At 43.0% G+C, this 21,503-nt stretch overlaps 3 protein-coding genes and 1 pseudogene across 3 annotated transcripts in view; 3 read left to right on the top strand and 1 right to left on the bottom strand.

The window, feature by feature from the left end:
- The window catches only part of SPINT1 (serine peptidase inhibitor, Kunitz type 1), a 19,751-nt gene extending 16,607 nt beyond the window's left edge, over nucleotides 1-3,144 (bottom strand). The window contains exon 1 of the mRNA XM_027068339.2: nucleotides 3,135-3,144. Coding sequence (XP_026924140.1) covers nucleotides 3,135-3,144 — 10 coding nt within the window. The remainder of the gene's footprint in view (nucleotides 1-3,134) is intronic.
- LOC128315969 (heterogeneous nuclear ribonucleoprotein A3-like) overlaps nucleotides 1-7,256 on the top strand; it is a 7,809-nt pseudogene extending 553 nt beyond the window's left edge.
- The window catches only part of PPP1R14D (protein phosphatase 1 regulatory inhibitor subunit 14D), a 21,944-nt gene extending 553 nt beyond the window's left edge, over nucleotides 1-21,391 (top strand). Inside the window, exons 2-5 of the mRNA XM_027066964.2 lie at nucleotides 9,207-9,485; nucleotides 20,565-20,648; nucleotides 20,836-20,868; nucleotides 21,074-21,391. Of these exons, the coding sequence (XP_026922765.1) occupies nucleotides 9,231-9,485; nucleotides 20,565-20,648; nucleotides 20,836-20,868; nucleotides 21,074-21,139 (438 nt within the window). The 5' untranslated portion in view covers nucleotides 9,207-9,230 and the 3' untranslated portion in view covers nucleotides 21,140-21,391. The remainder of the gene's footprint in view (nucleotides 1-9,206; nucleotides 9,486-20,564; nucleotides 20,649-20,835; nucleotides 20,869-21,073) is intronic.
- DNAJC17 (DnaJ heat shock protein family (Hsp40) member C17) overlaps nucleotides 21,149-21,503 on the top strand; it is a 50,275-nt gene continuing 49,920 nt past the window's right edge. The window contains exon 1 of the mRNA XM_053224153.1: nucleotides 21,149-21,280. Within this exon, the coding sequence (XP_053080128.1) occupies nucleotides 21,243-21,280 (38 nt within the window). The 5' untranslated portion in view covers nucleotides 21,149-21,242. The remainder of the gene's footprint in view (nucleotides 21,281-21,503) is intronic.

Here is a 21,503-nt window from a genome sequence, read left to right on the forward strand (position 1 = left end):
CTACTGTGATTGGTTCAATCTTTATTTAAGGGAGACAGATCTTCTTGGATATTACTACAGCCTTGAAGAGACATTTTAATTTTTTTTAATGTTTATTCATTTCTGAGAGATAGAGACAGAGTGCAAGCTGGTGGGGTGGGTGTGCAGAGAGAGAGGTAGACACAGAATCCAAAGCAGGCTCCAGGCTCTGAGATGTCAGCACAGAGCCTGATGCGGGGCTCGAACTCACGAACCGTGAGATCATGACCTGAGCCGGAGTTAGATGCTTAACCGACTGAGCCACCCAGGCGCCTCTTAAAGGGGCATTTAAAAAGAATTATACTAATGCAAAAATGCCCACACGGTATTCCATTGTGGTAGGTGACTTCTAAATTGCCACCAGTTGTCTAGCCCTTCTGATTTTCATGCCCTGTGTCATCTTTCCCCTTGAGGGTGGCTGGGCCTAGTAACTGACTTCTGATGAATAGAAAACAGCAAAGTCATGGCCTGTCACTTCCTAGATTAGGGTACAAAAAGACTGTGACTTCTACCTTGCTTGCCCTGGCTCTAGCGGAAGGTAGCTGCCATGTGGCGAGGAGTCCTCTAGAGAGGTCCTTGTGGCAAGGGATTAATGTCTCTGAGCAACAGCCCTTGCCAGCACCTGACTTCAGCCTTCTGAGAATCCCTTACCCAGAGGAGCCAGCCAAGCCGCCTGCTGAAATAGTGATATAATAAATACTTAATGTTTTGGGTGCCTGGGTGGCTCAGTCGGTTGAGCGTCTGACTTCAGCTCAGGTCATGATCTCACGGTCTGTGAGTTCAAGCCCCGCGTCAGGCTCTGTGCTGACAGCTCAGAGCCTGGAGCCTGTTTCAGATTCTGTGTCTCCCTCTCTCTCTGACCCTCCCCCGTTCATGCTCTGTCTCTCTCTGTCTCAAAAATAAATAAAAAAACCTTAAAAAATTAAAAAATAAAATAAAATAAATAAATACTTAATGTTTTAAGCTGTAAAATTTTGGGATAATTTGTTATGCAGCTTTATATGACTAACGTATTCGTTAACTGAAAAAAATAGGATATCAAACTATAAACAGTTTCTTTGGTACAACTTTTTAGAGAGCTAATATGACCATAAATGTCAAACTCCCCTAAAATTTTACACACCCTTGTAGCCCCACCTCTAGAAATTTCTCTTAAGGGAAAAGAAAAATCATGGAATGCTAACAAAGGAATAGTTACAGGGATGTTCAGAACAGTACTATTTATAAGGGCAAAAAACTGGTAGCAATCCATATATCTAATGATAGGGGATTAACTGTATCATGGAATTGTTGCTAATAGAAGAGGTTGGAATCCATTAGTGAGTCTTGAAAACAAACTGACTTGCTGTTAGCATTTGAAAAAATAAAATGAAATAGAGTTAAAAATATCAAAATAAAGGTAAGTTTCTCTTCATAAGAAAATTTTCACTTCAGCAATCCCTATCAAAATAACACCAGAATTCTTCACAGAGCTAGAACAAAGAATCCTAAAATTTGCATGGAACTGGAAAAGACCGTGACTAGTCAAAGCAATCCTGAAAAAGAAAACCAAAGCTGGAGGCATCATAATTCCGAACTTCAAGCTCTATTACAAAGCTGTAATCATCAAGACAGTATTGTACTGGCACAAAAACAGACACATAGTTCAATAGAACAGAATAGAAAACCCAGAAATGGACCCACAAATGTATGGCCAACTAATCTTTGACAAAGCAGGAAAGAATATCCAATGGAAAAAAGACAGTCTCTTCAGCAAATGGTGTTGGGAAAACTGGACAGTGACCTGCAGAAGAATGAACCTGGACCACTTTCTTACAACATACACAAAAATAAACTCAAAATGGACAAAAGACCCAAACCGAAGACAGGAAGCCATCAAAAATCCTAGAGGAGAAAACAGGCAACAACCTCCCTGACCTCAGCTGCAGCAACTTCTTACTTGACATGTCTCCAGAGGGAAGGGAAACAAAAGCAAAAATGAACTATTGGGACCTAATCAACATAAAAATTTTTGTCACAGTGAAGGAAACAATCAACAAAACTAAAAGACAACGTACAGAATGGGAGAAGATATTTGCACATGAAATATCAGATAAAGGGTTAGTATCCAAAATCTATCAAGAACTTATCAAACTCAACACCCTAAAAACAAATCATCCAGTGAAGAAATGGGCAGAAGACATGAATAGACACTTCTCCAAAGAAGACATCCAGATGGCTAACAGACACATGAAAAAATGCTCACCATCGCTCACCATCAGGGAAATACAAATCAGAACCACAAGGAGATACCACCTTACGCCTGTCAGAATGGCTAACATGAACAACTCAGGCAACAACAGATGTTGGCGAGGATGTGGAGAAAGGGGATCTCTTTTGCATCGTTGGTGGGAATGCAAACTGGTGCAGCCACTCTGGAAAACAGTATGGCAGTTCCTCAAAAATTTAAAACTACCCTATGACCCAGCAATTGCACTACTAGGTACTTATCCAAAGGATACAGGAATGCTGTTTTGATGGGGCACCTGCACCCCAATGTTTATAGCAGCACAATCAGTGGTAGCCAAAGTATGGAAAGAGCCCAAATGTCCATTGATGGATGAATGGATAAAGAAGATGTGGCATATATATACAAGGGAGTATTACTCGGCAATCAAAAAGAATGAAATTTTGCCATTTACAACTTTGTGGATGGAACTAGTGGGTATTACGCTAAGTGAAATAAATCAGAGAAAGACAAATATATGACTCCACTCATGTGGAACTTAAGACACAAAACAGATGAACATAAAGGGAAGGGAAGCAATAATATAAAAACAGGGAGGGGGACAAACCATAAGAGACTCTTAAATACAGAGAACGAACAGAGGATTGCTGGAGGGATTGTGAGTGGGGGGATGGGCTAAATAGGCAAGTAGCATTAAGGAGGACACTTGTGGGGATGAACATTGAGTGTTATTTGTAAGTGATGAATCACTCAATTCTATTCCTGAAATCATTATTACACTATATGTTAACTAACGTGGATGTAAATTTAAAAAATAATAATAATAAAAAGAAAATTTTCATTTCATGTTTATATATGTATGCATTATGATATTAAATGAATTTCTTACTTTGAGTCATCGTCTACAATTTTTTTTATGGCCCAAATTTTGAAAAACTCTGCAGATTTAAAAAAAGATATGTACAAAACTACTTAATAAGTATTCAAAAGATATAAAATTATAAAATGGCTTGCATATGTTACAAAATGATCTAATTTCATGGAAATCCAAAACAAGCAAAGCTCTATGAAAAAGGAAAAATAAACATACCAAACAGATCATTTATACTTTTCTTCTTTATCTATATTTAAAAATTTCCTACAGTGAACATGTCATCTTTAAACATATTTCTTGAATAATAATAGTTTTTAAAGTTTCCCAAATAATTATATATTGTATATTAGCATTTTCTTAACTATGTTACATATGCACCGAAAAAAGACTAGAAGAAGTTTGCCAGAATGTCAAACTTTCAAAGTTTGCCAGAAGTTAGCAGTCATGGTTTTATGTGGTGGGATTGTGAGGAATTTTTAATGTTTTAGAAAATTTGGAAATGTTGGGGCACTTGGCTGGCTCAGTAAGAGGACCATGTGACTCTCAATGTCAGGGTTGTGAGTTTGAGCCCCATGTTAGGTGTAGAGATTATTTAAAAATAAAATCTAAAAAAAAGAAAAGAAAAGAAAAGAGAATTTAGAAACTTTTCTAAAATGAACATGTTTTTCTTCCATAATAAATTTTTTTTTTTTTTTAGTTAAGTAATCTCTACACCCAGCATGGGACTCGAATTCATGACCCCGAGATCAAGAGTCATGTGTTATGCTGACTAAGCAGCCAGGTCCCCCTATAAATAAAAATGTTTAATAAGAGGAGGAAGAGAAGAGACATTTAAAAACAGCCTAGTTCTTTTTGTTTTTTAAGTTTATTTATTTTGAGGAGGCGGAGAGTGAGTGTGGGGGAGAGGCAGAGAGAGGGGGAGAGACAGAATCCCAAGCACTCTCCGTTCTCTCAACACATAGCCCAACATAGGGCTCAATCCTAGGAACCATGAAATCGTGACCTGAGCCAAAACCGAGTCAGCTGCTTAACTGACTGAGCCACCCAGGAGCCCCAAGAAGAGCATAGTTCTGATGATATCTTCCTGTTGCCCATTTTATACCCCCCACTGGATTTAGGGCAGGCCAGGGGAGCAAGGCAGACACCCTCACCTCTGCCCAGGGCAGCACCCTCTTTGTTTACCCACCCTGATGTGGCCCTGCTGTCCTTGTGGTTTTTTCTTTCCATGTTATCTTGGGGCATGATTCCCTTATCTCAGGCAAACTAATTGATGCATGGTGATGCTCATAGGGCAGTGAGCTGTGTGTGAATGCAAAAATGGAAGAATGTCAGTAAGGAGCCTTACACATAAATAATGGGCATAACTCATTTGTGTGCCATTGAGCCTCACAGGAGTCATGCCGCATGCTCTTGCAAAATCTCCACAACCTCCAGTTTACAGATGAGGAAATAGGCTCACAGAGGCTCCATGCATGAACTTGTCTGTGTCGCAGTGTAGGTGTCTATGAAGTTTGCATATTTTGTGTCCCCAATCCATCACCAAGTTCTATTAACTAGGATCCCCTAAATAGCTTTCCAATCTGTCCCTTTATACCCTTTGCACTACCAACAACACTACCTCCTCCAGTTAAGCCCTACAGCAGTGGCCTCCTAACTGATCTCCTTCAGGCTTTTTGCACTCTCTGATTCTCCGTCTTTTGGAAATTTAAATTTGAACATGTCAGCCTACCCCACCACTATTACATAAGATTTTGTTGTGACTTCCAGTACTCTTAGGATAGAGACAAAATTCCTTAATGTGGATTACAGAGCCCTGTGTAGATACCTCTACCCACTCTGCCTCATGACTCACGATTTCCTCCCTCCTCTCTCTGTTCTAGCCCCACTGGCCTTTTAGTCCTTGTACTCAACATCTCCCTCCTGCCACAGAACCTTTGCATTTGCCCTACCTTCTGCCAGATCCATTCCTGCTGGTCCCTGTGCCTAGTTAACTCCTATTCATCCTTAAGAACTCAGTTCAAAATGCTACCACTTGCTAGGTCACACCCTCAATATAGCACCTTTTACCTTCTTTTCCGGATAACTAAATACAGTTGCAACTTTACATTTGATTAGTTGATGAATATTTGTTTATTTTTACCCTAAACTGTTAAGTTCCATGAAGGCAGGGACTGTGTTTCTTTGGATCACCAATCTCCAGTACTGAGCGTAACACTTGGCCTGCTAGATGAGCTCATAAAATCTTTGTTATTAAGTGACTAGGTTAATGAACAAAACTCATTGAGTCTTCTGATCTGGTTCCTTTTCCTGAAAGGGCTCCCAAACTCTTCAAGAAGATAGGATGGAGGAACTATCATAATAATGCTTGCCATTGTTATGTGTAACAGGTCATCAAAGTAACAGCTGAGTCTACCTACAGGCTGCATATTAGAGGCCTCCCTAGCACTCATTTCCACCCTCTTCCAAAGAGGCTCAGGAGGGAAGCCACTGTGGAGAAATCCCTGGGCCACCCTTTGGCAGACGTGAAGCCTGGAGCCTCACCAGGAAGGCAGGGAGAGTGACAAGGCAAAGGAAGGGAATGGATGTTTACTAAGAAGGGACTCTGTTTTGGACATCATGTTTACATCTATCAACTCATTTATTCCTCCCCCAAAGCCCCATGTTGCAGATGAGAAAATAGACTCAAAGAAGTTGTGAAATGTGAGGGTTATAAAACCAATGCAGGGCAAAAAACTGAGTTTGAACTCACATCTGGCAGTCTTCCTCTAAAGTCTGGGCTTTTTCAGGCTATTTTCCTGGGCTCCAGCCCTCACATACCTCCCCCACTCTGTCATCTTAGAGCCCCAAAGTTTTTCATCATTAAAGACTCATCTATTGGCCTTTATCTATAGCTCTCTTTACGCAGTGTATGGTGGTTGAAATCGATACCCTGGAAACAGAAACTCAACATTGTAAAGGCAACTACTGTGAGACCTAAAAAGAAATATATAAACAAGATCCTGTGTTGAACTCGAGTTGGAAGAGACGAGTCTGGTCTCAGGATGGAGGTAAAACTGCCAACCGGTTGCCCCCAGCCCGACTCCGGCTGTCGCTGCCACCGCCAGGAGGAGGGCCATGATCTAAAGGAACAAGAGGAGTTGAGAAAACTGTTTATTGGTGGTTTGAGCTTTGAAACTACAGATGATAGTTTATGAGAACGTTTTGAAAAATGGGACACACTTACAGATTGTGTGGTGATGAGAGACCCCCAAACAAAACGTTCCAGGGGTTTTGGTTTTGTGACTTACTCTTGCGTGGAAGAGGTGGATGCAGCCATGTATGCTCGACCACACAAGGGTGATGGACGTGTAGTGGAACCAAAGAGAGCTGTTTCTGGAGAGGATTCTGCAAAGCCTGGTGCCCATCTAACTATGAAGAAAAATTTCGTTGGTGGTATTAAAGAAGATACAGAAGAATACAATTTGAGAGACTGCTTTGAAAAGTATGGCAAGATGGAAACCATAGAAGTTATGGAGGACAGGCAGAGTGGAAAAAAGAGAGGATTTGCTTTTGTAACTTTTGATGATCATGATACGGTTGATAAAATTGTTCAGAAATACCATCACTATTAATGGGCGTAATTGTGAAGTGGAAAAGGCCCTTTCCAAATAAGAAATGCAGTCTGCTGGATCACAAAGAGGTCGTGGAGGTGGATCTGGCAACTTTATGGGTCGTGGAGGAAACTTTGGTGGAAGAGGAGGCTACGGTGGAGGTGGTGGCAGCAGAGGTAGATATGGAGGAGGTGATGATGGATACAATGGATTTGGAGGTGATGGTGGCAACTGTGGTGGTGGTCCTGGTTATAGTAGCAGAGGAGGCTATGGTGGTGGTGGACCAGGATATGGAAACCAAGGCGGTGGGTATGGTGGTGGTGGTGGTGGAGGATAGGATGGTTACAATGAAGGAGGAAATTTTGGAGGTGGTAACTATGGTGGTCGTGGGAACTATAATGATTTTGGAAATTATAGTGGACAACAGCAACCAAGCTGAGCACCCATGAAAGGGGGCAGTTTTGGTGGAAGAAGGTCGGGCAGTCCCTATGGTGGTGGTTATGGATCTGGTGGCGGAAGTGGTGGATATGGTAGCAGGAGGTTCTAAAAATTTTCAGAAGAAAAGGGCTACAGTTCTTAGCAGGAGAGCGAGCAAGGTGTTGTCAGGAAAGCTGACAGGTTACTTTGAGACAGTCGTCCCCAGTGCATTAGAGGAACTGTAAAAATTTGCCACAGAAGGAACAATGCTCCATAGTCAGAAAAGTTCCTGCAGCTTAAACAGGAACCCTTTCTTGTTCAGGACTGTCATAGCCACAGTTGGCAAAAAGTGCAGCTATTGATGAAGGCAATGTAGTGTCAATTACATGTACATTTCTGAGGTCTTCTATCTGTTGTAGCTTTTTCTTTTTCTTTTCGTTACCTGAGGTATATTGCCCTGTAAATTGGGTAGTAATCCCAGGAATAAAAATTAAGGAATTTTTAACTTTTCAATATTTGTGTAGTTCAGTTTTTCTACATTTTAGTACAGAAATTTTAACAAAATACAGTTTTGAAGGTGTTTAGTTGAGAGTTAATAAGTAAAGAAGAAGGTCATTGTTAATTACTATTTTGAATGAATTTTGCTAATGTTAACTGTGAAGAAACACCTGCTGACTTGCAATTTAAGGGAATCTATTCTCCGCATTTCCAAACCATGAAATGAATGGACTCTGACATGTGGAGAGAATAGATATTTGTATGTTTGCAATGTGTGTTTTTGATAAATACTTGGGCATTTAAATTAGCATATTTGTAAATTTAATAGCATTAAGATTTACCTTCAAATGAAAAAAATCTCAAAATTAAAAAGAAAGAAAAATATACATATAACAAAAATTGGAATGTGGAAAGTAAACGGGGATAGATGAATCACCCATCATTCATATTGAGGAGACAAGAGATGCTATCTAAAATGGACAAATATATGACATTACACAAAGGGATAACGGTGATTACAGGAGAATTAAAAACAGAAACTGTTGATGGGATTGCTTCTGGGGAGTAGAGGTGGGGAGAGGAGAGAAACTTTCATTTGTCATTTGTTTGTCCTTCTGAGCTGTTCATCTTTTAAAAAAATTACAGTGTTCTTCTGTAACTTTTCTAAAATTTTAGAATATTTTTGTTGCAAAAGACTAAACAAACAAACATATCCTTCCTTTAGAATGCAGGTACTGTGTGTTTAAAACTGTTAGTCTTGACACCTGGAGGAGGTAGGTCTTTGGGTTTCCTCTGTGTCAGGAAGGACTTGAGTCAGGGGAGGGTCATGTGATGAAAATATGGCTTCCTAAGCGGTTGCCTCTGGGGAACGGGCATGGGAGAGAAGCTTGATAAATTTACCTTTGCAAGCACAGGGCCAGGCTGACAGAGGAGCACCTCTTCCCCTACATATTTCATAATGCAGCTCGCATTCAGACACACCCAGACACAAGAGGGTACTGACCCTAAGAGGGCCAGAAATAACCATCCCTGGTAACTATCTGCAGTGAGACTCTGCCCCTACCAGTGCCACACTCTGAGCAGGACTTCCTACCTGCCTGGGACCCTGCTCCTGCAGGATCCATCTGACTCCAGCTCCTCAGGGCCCAGGTGGATCTAGTCCCAGGAAGATGAGATGCTGAGTGCTCTCTGGTGAGTGTGATTCGGGTCCTGTTCCAGAACTGGCCATAGAGCACTGAATCAGAGCCCTGCACCCCTCAGAACCCAAGGATCCCTTCTTCCTCCTGAGGATTGGCACCCTCTTGACCTTTGCTTATCTGAAATTTATATCACTTTGGGCTACGGCAGCTGCACAAGAGGAGGGCTGGGGCACAGCTCGGGAGTGCCACTCACTGGCAGCTAAGAGCCAGAAGATTGGCATTCCCAGCACCAGAGAAAGTCCTGTTGATCTTTGACCCTCCGCCCCTCCCGGAGACTTGGCCGTCCCTCCTCTTTCTTCCTTTCTTCCCTGCTGGCCTCTCCCTCTGTTCTCCGTCTCCTCACTTCCCTGACACCCTTGCTCTGACTGGCCATTTTTCCCCAGGTTGTTGCTCACGCCAATCCTTCCATGCTGTCTTCAAGCCCTACTTCCTGCACATCTCCCAGCCCTGATGGGGAGAACCCAAGTAAGAAGGTCCAGTGGACTTCTGGGAGGAGGAGGGCGTCATCCACGGACTCAGAGTCAAAGTCCCACCCCGACTTCTCCAAAGTACCCAGGTCCCGGAGACCCAGTCGGCTGACGGTGAAGTATGACCGGGGGCAGCTCCAGCGCTGGCTGGAGATGGAGCTGTGGGTGGACGCGCAGATTCAGGAGCTCTTCCAGGTGAGTGCTACCAGCAGGGTGGGAGGCCACCAGGGGCCTGGGAGAGAGCCTGTTGGGACACCTCAGGAGGAGCCGGAGGGCCAATGTGAGAGAAAGCTGCTCCCAACAAGTGAACGTGGATTTGCAGTCCAGAAACCTGCCTGCCTCTGGTCTGGGCTCTACCTCTAACTCTCTTCAAAATCTGAGCCAGGTCTTTTCACATCCCTGAGACTTAGTTTCCTAATCCACAAGATGAGCCTATCAATGCCTGTCATAGCTCCTTTGTAGGACTTTTGTGAAGCTCAAATGAGATACAAGAGCGATTTTTATTTACTTCGTGTCTTGACTTACTCTCATCCTGAACACACATACGTGTCAAGGGCTACATTGTCCAGGACTATAGCTATGTGTAGCTATTTGCCTTTCAATTAATAAAAATTAAATAAAATTAAAGGTTCATTTCCTCAGTCACACTAGCCACATTTCAAGTGCCCAGTAGCCCCACGTGGCTCATGGTTACCACACTGTCAGCACACATATAGAACATTTCCATCCTCTCAGAACAGACAGCAATGGACTAGAATAAGTCCTTGGCCCTGGCTCTGATGGACCCTCTCAACTCCAACCCTGTGAAAAGGATGGCTTTCTGCCCCTTGTCATGAGAAGTGGCACCTTCCTCCTGAGATAACTAAAAATCGGGATCCTAGAGTAGTCACAACTGCTGCTTCAGCAACAAGGGTAGCATTCTGAACACTTAACTCTGTGTTAGGCACTGCACCCAGCACTTGGCATGCGTTACCCCATTCGGCACTCCCCACAACCCCCTTCGGTAGCTATGTTTTTACCTGGAAGGAAATGGAAGCCTAAAGATGTTGAGTAACAAGTCCAAGGTCATACAACTAGGAAACCAGGAGACCGGGAGCTGCAGCTGGAGCTCTGCCTGCAGAGCCTGGGCGCTTACTCGGGCAGCTTAGTGGTTCTCCAGCCCTGAAGTACTTCAGAAAAAACCGGATGACTTGACTGTGCCTCAACTGACTTTAAATCTACTAGGGTGGGGTCCAGGCACTGGTCTTTTAATAAGCCCCACAGTTAATTCTAGCATGTGGCTGGCTGAGAACCACTGCACCAAGCCACAGACCAGGAGTCTTGTCCACATACCATGGTCCTTTCTTCTGCTTCTTGACTCAGCTCCTATCTTTTGTTTCTGGGGCAGCAAGGGGCTTGTCATTCTTCCGGGTAAGGGCTGTGTCAGTGGCCCTGTGATTGGGGGTGGAGGAGAATGATGCATGTGGCCCAGGCTGTCTTGTGAAGCTCACTGGGTCATGTATCAGTTTGGCCCAGGTGTCGACCATGTCCCCTGCGGCATTCTGGGCTCACTTGTTCAGTGTAGGGAGATGCCCTGGAACTGTGAGCAGAAGAGGCACATGTTTTTGGCCTGCGTCTGCTCTGCCCTTGGAGAACACCTCTACTGCCCTTCTATCCTGCTGGCACCCTCCCTCTCTGGAACAGTTTCACTTTCAGATTGTGGTACACTTGCACAAAAAGTCTCATATTTCAGACACCTCAGAGCAAATTTTTCCAGGCACTGGAGAAAGACACTAGACAAAGAACCTGCTTTTGCAAGATCAGTGCAGGGGGGAAAGATGTACAATAATGAGCTCGTCACATTTGAAAGCAGGATACGTGGGAGGACCACTCCCAGGCAATGACCGAAATAAAATACCTGGCCTGCAGTTGCCATGACAATTGTCCAAAGGTGCCAGGTGGCAGTTCCTCTCACAATCCCAGCACTTTTCAGCAGGAAGCATCCAAGTGCCTGGGGAAGCCCCAGGTGGCTGGTCATCTTAGGCAGAGATGGAGGCAACAGTGTTCAGGCTTACCTTTCCCCACTTCTACCCATATAGAGTCTGTCTCCACCCACCAGGCTCTCCTCGACATGCCCACCTTGGATAGAACTGCTGGGAATTATTCCAGGGATGCATCACTACTTGTTTAGTTTGGTTTAATGGGTTCCAACCTTACCTTGTTGGAGGGCCCCGTCTCATCTCACTGGGTATGCACCAGCTCTGTTGTCGTCAGAGGAACCAAGTCTGGGTTCAACAAAACAAACAGACTTGGGGCCCTAGAGCTCCTATTGTCCAGAGGTGGAGTGTGGATTTGGCTTCTAAGGAAGGATGTAAACACTCATGAGTTTGTTCTATTTTAAGGAGACTCTTGGGGCACCTGGGTGGCTCAGTTGGTTACGGACTTTGGCTCAGGTCATGATCTTGCAGTTTGTGGGTTCAAGCCCCATGTTGGGCTCTGTGCTAACATCTAGGGGCCTAGAGCCTGCTTCAAATTCTGTATCATCCTCTTTCTCTGCTCCTCCCCCCCCCCACTTTCTCTGAAAAATAAATAAACATTAAAAAAATTTAAGGAGACTTGCCCAACAATATCCCCCCCCCCGATCCCACCCATGATTCCATGTCTCTTTTACGACAAGACTTCTTAAAAGTTTGTCCACACTCATATCCTTTCTTTAAAATGTTTATTTATTTATTTTGAGAGAGAGGGAGAGAAAGTGAGCACACAAGCCTGGAAGGGGCAGAGAGGGAGAGAGAGAGAATCCCAAGTGGGCTTCGTGCTGTCAGCACAGAGCCAGACTTGGGGCTTGGACTCAGAAACTGTGAGATCATGACCTGAGCCGAGATCAAGAGTCAGATGCCTAACTGACTGAGCCACCCATGTGCCCCCACACTCACATCCTTTACTTACCTTTCCCCTTCCTTTCACTATTCAAACCACTGAAACCTGGCTTCTGTTCCCATCATTCTATTGGGAGCTCTTGCCAAGGTCACCAGTCACTGCCTTGGGGCCAAATCTAATGTACACATCAGCACGGGATACTGTTGACCACTCTAGAGTTTTGAAACGTTCTTCCCCACGCCCCCTCCAAAAAGAAACATTCCTTCCCTATAGCTTCTATGACACTATCTTTTCCTGGTGGCAACTGGCATTTTGATGCAGGCAGCCCTTCTGATTTGGTGACATTTTAAGAAACAATCTATTAGATTTCCAACTTTAAAAAAGTATTGCTAACAAATATGTGAAACAAACACTTGTTAGCTCATCCTTGAGACTTACTTCATTGCTGGTTCCCATGGCAGAGAGATCAGGAGTATGGGGATGGAACATGGAGTGAAAGTGAGAAAGGAGTCAGATCAGGCAGCATCTGGCAGGAAACCACTTCATGCAATATCGACTCACAGTTTTACCATACTTGTTCATCTCAGCAGGGGTTGTTTGATATATCCACTCATTTCTGAGAATTCAAAAAATACTTTAAGGAAAGAATATTTGGATTATGATATCAGCCCATATTCTCAGCTCCGGACTGCAATCGTAATCTGACTCTCAGTAGTATATACATACCTTATATCCAAAATACGTGTAGTTAATATCATAAGTGATATGAAAAGGTTTTGGGGAGTCAGACTAATACTTTTTTTAGAGGTAGAATTCTAATAGTTGGAGTGCAGCTTTACTATTCTGCCCCACTCTCCACCTTCTGGAATTCCAAATGCACATGTGTTAGACCACTTGATATCATACCAAGATCACCAAGACTCTTTTGTCTTCTTCCTCCCCCCCCCCAGGTTTTTTTCTTTCTGTGTTTCATTTTGGCTAGTTTCTGTCTCTGTATCTTCAAGTTCAACTGATCTTTACTTTGGCAACGTCAAATATGCCATTACCTCCATTCATCCAGTAAGTTTTTCATTTAAAATACTGTATTTTTCATCTCTGGATGCTCCACATTTGTTTTTTTTCTCATATATTTCACTTTTCTCATTAGTATGTTCATGGTTTCTTCATCTGCTAATTCTGTCATGTGTGTGTGTGTCTACTTCTATTAACTGATATTTCTCCTGGTTATAGGTCATATTTCCGGCTTCTGGTATGACTAGTGATTTTTTTGACTGGATACTGGACATTTTATGAGTTTCATGTTACTGACTGACTGGATTTTTTTTTCTTCCTTTAAAGCATTGGGTCTTGTTTTAATAGGCAGTTTAGTTACTTGTGGCTCAGTTTGATCCTTCTGAAGCTTATTTTTAAGCTACATTGAGTCTAGAGTATCCTTTAATCTAGAGAATAATTTAACCCCTAGTCAAGTATGGCCCTTCTGAGGTCTCTACTGAATGCCCAAATGATCAGTGATGACTGTCCACTCTGACTGGATGGAACTTGATTTGTCTCCCAGTCCTGTGTGAGGTCTGGGAACTGTTCATCTCTGTGCCTTTGGTGCCTCATAGTATCTGGGCTTGTGAGGCTTTATCCTATGAATGTGCATCCTGTGTTCAGCAAAGACTCAAGAGAACCTTTATGCAGATTTCTGGAGGTCTCTTTTCATAACATCCTCTTCTCCAGAACTTTGTCTAGCAACTCCCAGCCACCTCAACCCTGAACTCTGATCTCTGTCCTATCAATTTCGCAAGACCACTGTGCTCTCCTTGGGACCTCCCTCACTGCTCTGTGGTCTGGAAATTGCCTCTAGGAAGAAATACAGGGCAATTACAGAGTTTGTCTCATCTGTTTCCCTTCTCTCTTAGGTAGTCCTGAGCAACCTTTGTCCAATGATTGAAAACATTGTTCATATATATTCTAGTTTTCTAGTTACTTTAAAAAAAATGTTTATTCTTGACACAGAGAGACAACACGAGTCGGGGAGGGGCAGAGAGAGGAAGACAGAATCCCAAGTAGGCTCAGTGCTGTCAGCACAGAGCCCATTGTGGGACTTGAACCCACAACTATGAGATCACAACCTGAGCGGAAACCAAGAGCCAGACGCTTAACAACTGAGCCACCCAGGCACCCCTAGTTTTCTGGTTACTTATTTTGGGAGAATAAATTCAGTCCCTGTTACTAAGAATAAATATCTGGTTAACTCCCACTCAGCCTTCAGTTCTCAGATTAGAGGTCACTTCCTCCAGGAAGCCTTCTTAAATCCCAGGCTTGGTTATGTTCTCTTTCCATTGTGTTCTCAAAGTATCTCATCAGAGTGCTTATCGCTCTGTATTATAACTGCCATTTCACTTGTCTATATCCTTCAGGAGACTATAAGCTTTTCAAGGGCAGGGTTATGTCTGTCTGTCTGTCTTGCTGTTATGGCCCCAGCACTTATCACAATACTTGGTGCATAGCATGCCCTCAACAAATATGCATTAAATGAATGAAGGATGAACCAGATGAGCTAGAAACCAAGCAAGCAAAAAGGAAAGCCTAGAGCTTAGGGTGAAAGAGCTAACTTAGAACCCTAGCATTATTTATTTTTTAAAAGGCATGGAGGGGTACCTGGGTGGCTCAGTCAGTTAAGCATCCGACTCTTGATTTCGGCTCAGGTCATGATCTCATGGTTTGTGAGATGGAGCCCCACATTGGGCTCTGCACTGAGCACCGGGCCTACTTTGGGTTCTTTCTCTCTCTCTCTCTCTCTCTCTCTCTCTCTCTCTCTCTCTCTGCCCCTTCCCCATTCATGGTCTCTCTCTCTCTCTGTCTCTCGAAATAAATAAATAAACATTAAAAAAATAAATAATAGGGGCACCTGGGTGGCTCAGTCGGTTAAGCGGCCGACTTCGGCTCAGGTCATGATCTCGTGGTCCGTGAGTTTGAGCCCCGCGTCGGGCTCTGTGCTGACAGCTCAGAGCCTGGAGCCTGTTTCGGATTCTGTGTCTCCCTCTCTCTGACCCTCTCCTGTTCATGCTCTGTCTCTCCCTGTCTCAAAAATAAGAAAATAAAACGTTAAAAAAAATTTTTTTAAATAAATAAATAAAAAGGCATGGGAGGACTAAAACTGTTAACAGTGGTTACGTGTTGGCAGTTGGAGGAAGGAGAGGGCAGGTGAGGCTTCTTTTTCCTTTTTCTTAACCTAAAAAAATATATATATCAACTTTATTGAGGTATAACTGACAGAGAATAAAATTCGAAGTGTACATTGGGATGCACTTTTTCATATGTAACCACTACTACCCCAATCAAGATATGGAACACTTCCATCATTTAAAAAGTCCCACAAATGGGGCGCCTGGGTGGCTCAGTCGGTTGAGCGTCCGACTTCAGCTCAGGTCATGATCTCCCAGCTCGTGAGTTCGAGCCCCGCGTTGGGCCCTGTGCTGACAGCCTGGCGCCTGCTTCAGATTCCGTGTCTCCCTCTCTCTCTGCCCCTAACCCATTCGCATTCTGTCTCTGTCTCTCTCAAAAAAATAAAAAATAAACATTAAGAAAAAATTTTTTAATAAAAAAAAAAGTCCTGCAAATAATGCTAAACAAATTATACAGCTTAAGTACTTATTATATATGTATCTATTTGTCTTCTTGACTGCCTCTAATATGTGGGCTCTTTGAGGACAAGATTTTTGTTTTGTTCACTGAAGCTCCCAAGTTCATAGTGCCAGGTTAATAACAGTAGTCACTGAACATGTATTTGTTGAGTAAATAGATCTTGAAGTATTAAATAATCAGGGGCGCCTGGGTGGCTCAATCGGTTGAGTGTTCAACTCTCATTTTTGGCTTACATCATGATCTCACAGCTTGTGGGCTTGAGCCCTGCATCAGGCTCTGCACCAACAGCATGGAGCCTGCTTGGAATTCTGTCTCTCTTCTCCTCTCTCTGTCTCTTCCCTGCTTGCTCTCTTTCTGTCTCTCTCTGTCTCTGTCTCTCTCTTTCTCAAAAATCAATAAATAAACAACGTCAAAAAGGATTAAATAATCAAAAGGAAAAGGTGAAATTATCAAACCTCTAGAAAATGTAAAGGTGAATATCAAATATTTATTCAAATCCATATGAGAAGAACTTGCTAAGCATTAGAAGAGGAGAAGGAGAAGAAATGGCAAAACCCAAACTGAAGGGGTGCCTGGGTGGCTCAGTTGGTTAAGTGTCCCACTCTTGACTTCAGGTAAGGTCATGATCCCAGGGTCGTGGGATCAAGCTCCACCTTGGACTCCATGCTAAGTGTGGAGCCTGCTTGAGATTCTCTCTCTCGCTCTGCCCCTCTTCCCTGCTTGCATTCTCTCTAAAATAAAATTAAAAAAAAATTAAACCCCCAAACTGGAAAAGACGATTAGTTACATTTAGCTATATATAAACATTTAGCTATATGTAAACACATATATTTCCCCAACCCCTTCCTCACACACAAATTTCCATCATATGTAGAATGGACGTCAGGGCTAATCTAGTTTAAAAAAAAAAAAAAAAGACTTCTTAAATCAGTAAGAAAAAACTGAGCCCAGTAAAAAAAATGAATGAGGCAGCAGTTGAAGTGTATTCTGGTGACCCTGGGGGTTTCCAAGACCCTTTCAGAGGGTTCCTGGTTATGTTCATAGTAATATTGAGATGTCATTTGCCTTTTTCACTATGTTGACGTTTGTACTGATAATGCAAAAACAATGGTGACTCTCAGTGTGAATCAAGAAAGTGGCACCACGGGCACCTGGATGGCTCAGTTGGTGGAGCATGCAACTCTTGATCTTGGGGTCATGAATTCGAGCCCCATGTTGGGTGTAGAGAGTAATAAACAAACAAACAAACAGACTTTAAAAAAAAAGTGGCACCAACCTGTGCTAGGAGTCATGTTCTTTATCACCATGCCACTTTCACTTAAGAAAGTCCTGTTGGGATGAGCACTGGGTGTTGTATGGAAACCAATTTGACAATAAATTTCATATTAAAAAAAAAAGTCCTTGATAAAGCAGTAAAAAATCACAAGTTTATTAAACCTTGGCCATTGAGTTCACATCTCTCTCTCTCTCTCTTTAATATTTATTTATTTTTGAGGGACAGAGACAGACCATGAGCAGGGAAGGGGCAGAGAGAGATGGAGAAACTGAATCCAAAGTAGGATCCAGGCTCTGTCTGAGCTGTCATCACAGAGCCTGACACGGTGCTGTAACTCACAAGCCGTAAGATCATGACCTTAGCTGAACTCAGACACCTAACCAACTGAGCCACCCAGGCGCCCCACATCTCTTTTTTTTTAATAGACTTATTAAAATAGACTTATAAAATAAATATATTTATTTATTTTTGAGAGAGAGAGACAGAGTATGAAGGGGGAGAGAGGGAAACATAGAATCTGAAGCAGGCTCCAGGCTCTGAGCTGTCAGCACAGAGCCCAATGCAGGGCTAGAACTCATGAACTGCGGGATCATGACCTGAGCTGAGGTCAAGACGCTTAATTGACTGAACCACCCAGGTGCCCCTAGACTTAATTTTTAGAGCAGTTTTAGGTTCACAGGAAGACTGAGCAGAGAGTTCTCATGTTCCCCCTGTCCCCACACATGCATAGCCTCCCCCATCATCATTCCCCAACTAGAGCAGTGCAATGTTATGGTTGATGAGCCTACATTGACACATTATAATGACCCAAAGTCCATAGCTTGTATTAGGGTTCATTCTTGGTATTGTACATTCTAAGGGTTTGGACAAATGTGTAATGACATGTACCCACTATTATAGTATCATACAGAGTATTTTCTCTGTCCTAAAAGTCTTCTGTGCTCCACCTATATATCCCACTTTCCCCATTATTCCAACTGATCTTTTTACTGTCTCCATAGTTTTGCATTTCCCAGAATGTTGTATAGTTGGAATCATACGATATGTTTGGCCAAATTCAGATTGGCTTCTTTCACTTATTCCATGTGTTTGCAGTTCATTTAGTCTTTTCATGGCTTGAAGCTCATTTCTTTTAGTGCTGAATAATAATTCCATCGGCTGGGTGTGCTGTTGATTTATCCATTTACCTATTGAAGGATGTATTGGTTGCTTTCAAATTTTGGCAGTTATGAATAAAGTTGCTATAAACATCTTTAGGCAGGTTTTTATATGGATATGTTTCCAGCTCACTTGGGTAAATACTAAGGAGCTTGATCACTGGATCATATGGTAAAAGTGTGTTTAGTTTTGTAAGAAACGGCCAAAATGTCTTCCCAAGTGGCTGTACTATTTAGCATTCTTACCAGCAATGAATGAAGGTTCCCCTTGTTCCACATCCTCATCAGCATTGTGTTGTCAGCATTTTGGATTTTTTGCCAATTTGATAGGTATGTAGTGTATCTCACTGTTGTCTTAATTTGCAATTTCCTACTCACATATTATGTTGAACATCTCATATCCTATTTGCCATTTGCATATATTCTTTGGTGAGGTATCTGTTCATATCTTTTCCGATTTTTCAGTTGGGTTGTTCCTTTCTTACTTTTGAGTTTCAAGAGTTCTTTGTCTATTTTGGACAATAGTCCTTTATCAGATACATCCTTTGCAAATATTTTCTCCCAGTCTGTAGCTTGTCTTCTCATTCCCTTGAGCTTCTTTCATTTTCAATTTTATAAACTCTGTATTGTTTAAATTATTTCACTGACTATAATAACTTTTGTTTTTTTAAGTTTATTTATTTTGAGAGAGAGAGCACACATGCATGTGTCAGCAGGGGAGGGGCAGAGAGAAAGAGGGAGAGAGAATGCCAAGTAGGGCTCGAACCCATGAACCATGAGACCATGACCTGAGCTGAAATCAAGTGTCACACACTCAATCGACTGAGCCACCCAGGTGCCCCTGACTGTGATAACTTTTAAAGACAGCTTTATTAAGATATGATTCACATACCATACAGTCACTCACTTGCAGTGTATACTTCCAATAGTTTTAAGTATCTTTGGGGTTATACAACCACAACTTAATTTTAGGACATTTTATCACCCCAGATAGAAACCCTGTGCCAATTAGCAGTCACACCTCATTCCTTACCACCACCACTCCCAGCCCTAGGCACTAATCTACTTTGTGTCTCTATGGATTTATCTATTCTGGACATTTCATACAAGTTGAATCATAATATGTGGCCTTTTGTAACTGGTTTCTTTCACTAGCATAATGTTTTCAAGGTTCATCCATGTTGTAGTCTGAATCAATGCTGTGTTCCTTTTATTGTTGAGCAATATTGTATAGCTACATTATATTTTATTTATCCATTCATCAGTTGATGGAGACATGTATTATTTTACCTTTTGGCTATTATGAATAATACTGCTATGAAAGTTCATGCAAACTTTTGTGTCGACATGTTTTCATTTCTCTTGGGAGTAGACCTAGGAGTAGGATTGCTGGGTCAGGTGACAACTCTATATTTAACATTTTAAAGAACTGCCGGGGAGCCTGGGTGGCTCAGTTGGTTGAATATCTGACTCTTGATTTCGACTCAGGTCATGATCTCACAGTTGTGGGTGTGAACCCTGCTTGATTTTCTAGCTCCTTGGGGCGCCTGGGTGGCTCAGTTGGTTGAGCATCCGACTTCAGCTCAGGTTATGATTTTGCGGTCCATGGGTTCGAGCCCTATGTCGGGCTCTGTGCTGACAGCTTGGAGGCTGGAGCTTGCTTCGGATTCTGTGTCTCCCTCTCTGACCCTTCCCAGCTCATGCTCTGTCTCTCTTTCAAAAATTAAAAAAATAATTTTTTTAATTAAAAAAAAAAGATTTTCTAGCTCCTCTCCCTCTGCCCCTGCCTCTTTCTCTCAAAACAAATAAACAAACAAATAAAAAAGAACTGCAAAACTGTTTTCCAAAGCAGCTGTACCATTTTAGATCCTTACCAACAACATGCATACACCTTTGAAATTAAACAGGCACTCTTTTTATTTTTTAAAAATTTTTAAAAATATTTATATTTGAGAAAGACAGCACGTGAGCACGGTAGGGGCAGAGGGAGATGGGGGGAGACAGAATCTGAAGCAGGCTCTAGGCTCTGAGCTATCGGCACAGAGCCCGATGTGGGGCTCAAACTCATGAGCCGTGAGATCATGACCTGAGCCGAAGTTGGATGCTCAACCGACTGAGCTACCCAGGTGTCCCGAACAGGCACTCTTTTTAAAGAACCCTAGCCCTGTTTCAGATAGAAGATAGTAGGTATTCAGTAAGTGTTGAATGGCAGAATGAACGTGTGGTCTGAGTAAGGTGAGGAGACAGACTGAACATGGAAGTAGGGTAGGAGATGGGTGAGCCCGACATAACATTCACTCCAGCACCAGCTAGCCAGGCCCCTCTGAGCCCCATGTGATTCCCAAACAGGGTCAACCAACTCCTCCTGAGCCTGAGATTGACCTGGAAGCTCTCATGGAACTATCCACAGAGGAACAGAAGACTCACTTGGAGGTAGAATGTGGGCCTGGGGTTGGGGAATGGAAGCTGAGCTTAGAGAGGGAGGAGCCCAGGAACTCAGGTTTTGCCTCCTTGAGTGGCATGGGGAGAACAAGTTCAGAGAAGATTCCTGGGAAGCTGAGTGGAGGCTTGTGGGAAAGTTCTGTGGCTCAGGGACTCACTCTTTGTTCTTTTCCACCAGGCTCTTCTCCAAAACTGCCCCCGCCCCACAGAGGTAAGGGATGCTCTGCTGCTCTGGGGGTAAGCGGGACCTAGAGGGGAGGCAGCTAATGAAGAGGAGTATTTGAGAGGAAGGCTTAGCGCTAGGTCCTTCTCACCTTCCCCAGCTCTGGAGACATGGGGTCAGGGGAGATTAAGAAGGGCATTGTGGTGGGTGAGCGTGACCCCTTTCCTTGATCTCATCCCTGTTTCTCTTTCAGTCTTTTATCTCTGAGCTGCTCAGTCAACTCAAGAAACTCCGGAGACTCAGTCGGCCTCAGAAATAAGCCTTGGGAGACTACCTTCAGCAGCCTTAGCACTGCCAGGCCTGCCCTGAACCTCAGAATCCTGGGCTGAGAGGGAAATGGTCCCCTGGGACAAAGACAAGGAATGTGGAAGATGAGAAGGGACATTTGGATACCTCTTGTGTATGTGTAGCCACAGCTGGTTCCTGTTAGCTAGGCTTTCTGGAAGCCATTCATGGCTGTTGCCCGGTACTTTCCTTGGCAGCCAAGTGGATAAAACCTTTGGGAGCCCCAGCTGAATGGAGTGTGGAGCATATCTGTCCTGAGGGATAGGGGAGGGGAGGGTGAAGTGATATACCAGAAGGCTAGCATCCTGAGTCACCAGATCCATACTTCATTCACCCAT

The sequence above is a fragment of the Acinonyx jubatus genome, chromosome B3 (genome assembly GCF_027475565.1).
Source record: "Acinonyx jubatus isolate Ajub_Pintada_27869175 chromosome B3, VMU_Ajub_asm_v1.0, whole genome shotgun sequence".
Taxonomy (NCBI): Eukaryota; Metazoa; Chordata; class Mammalia; order Carnivora; family Felidae; genus Acinonyx; species Acinonyx jubatus.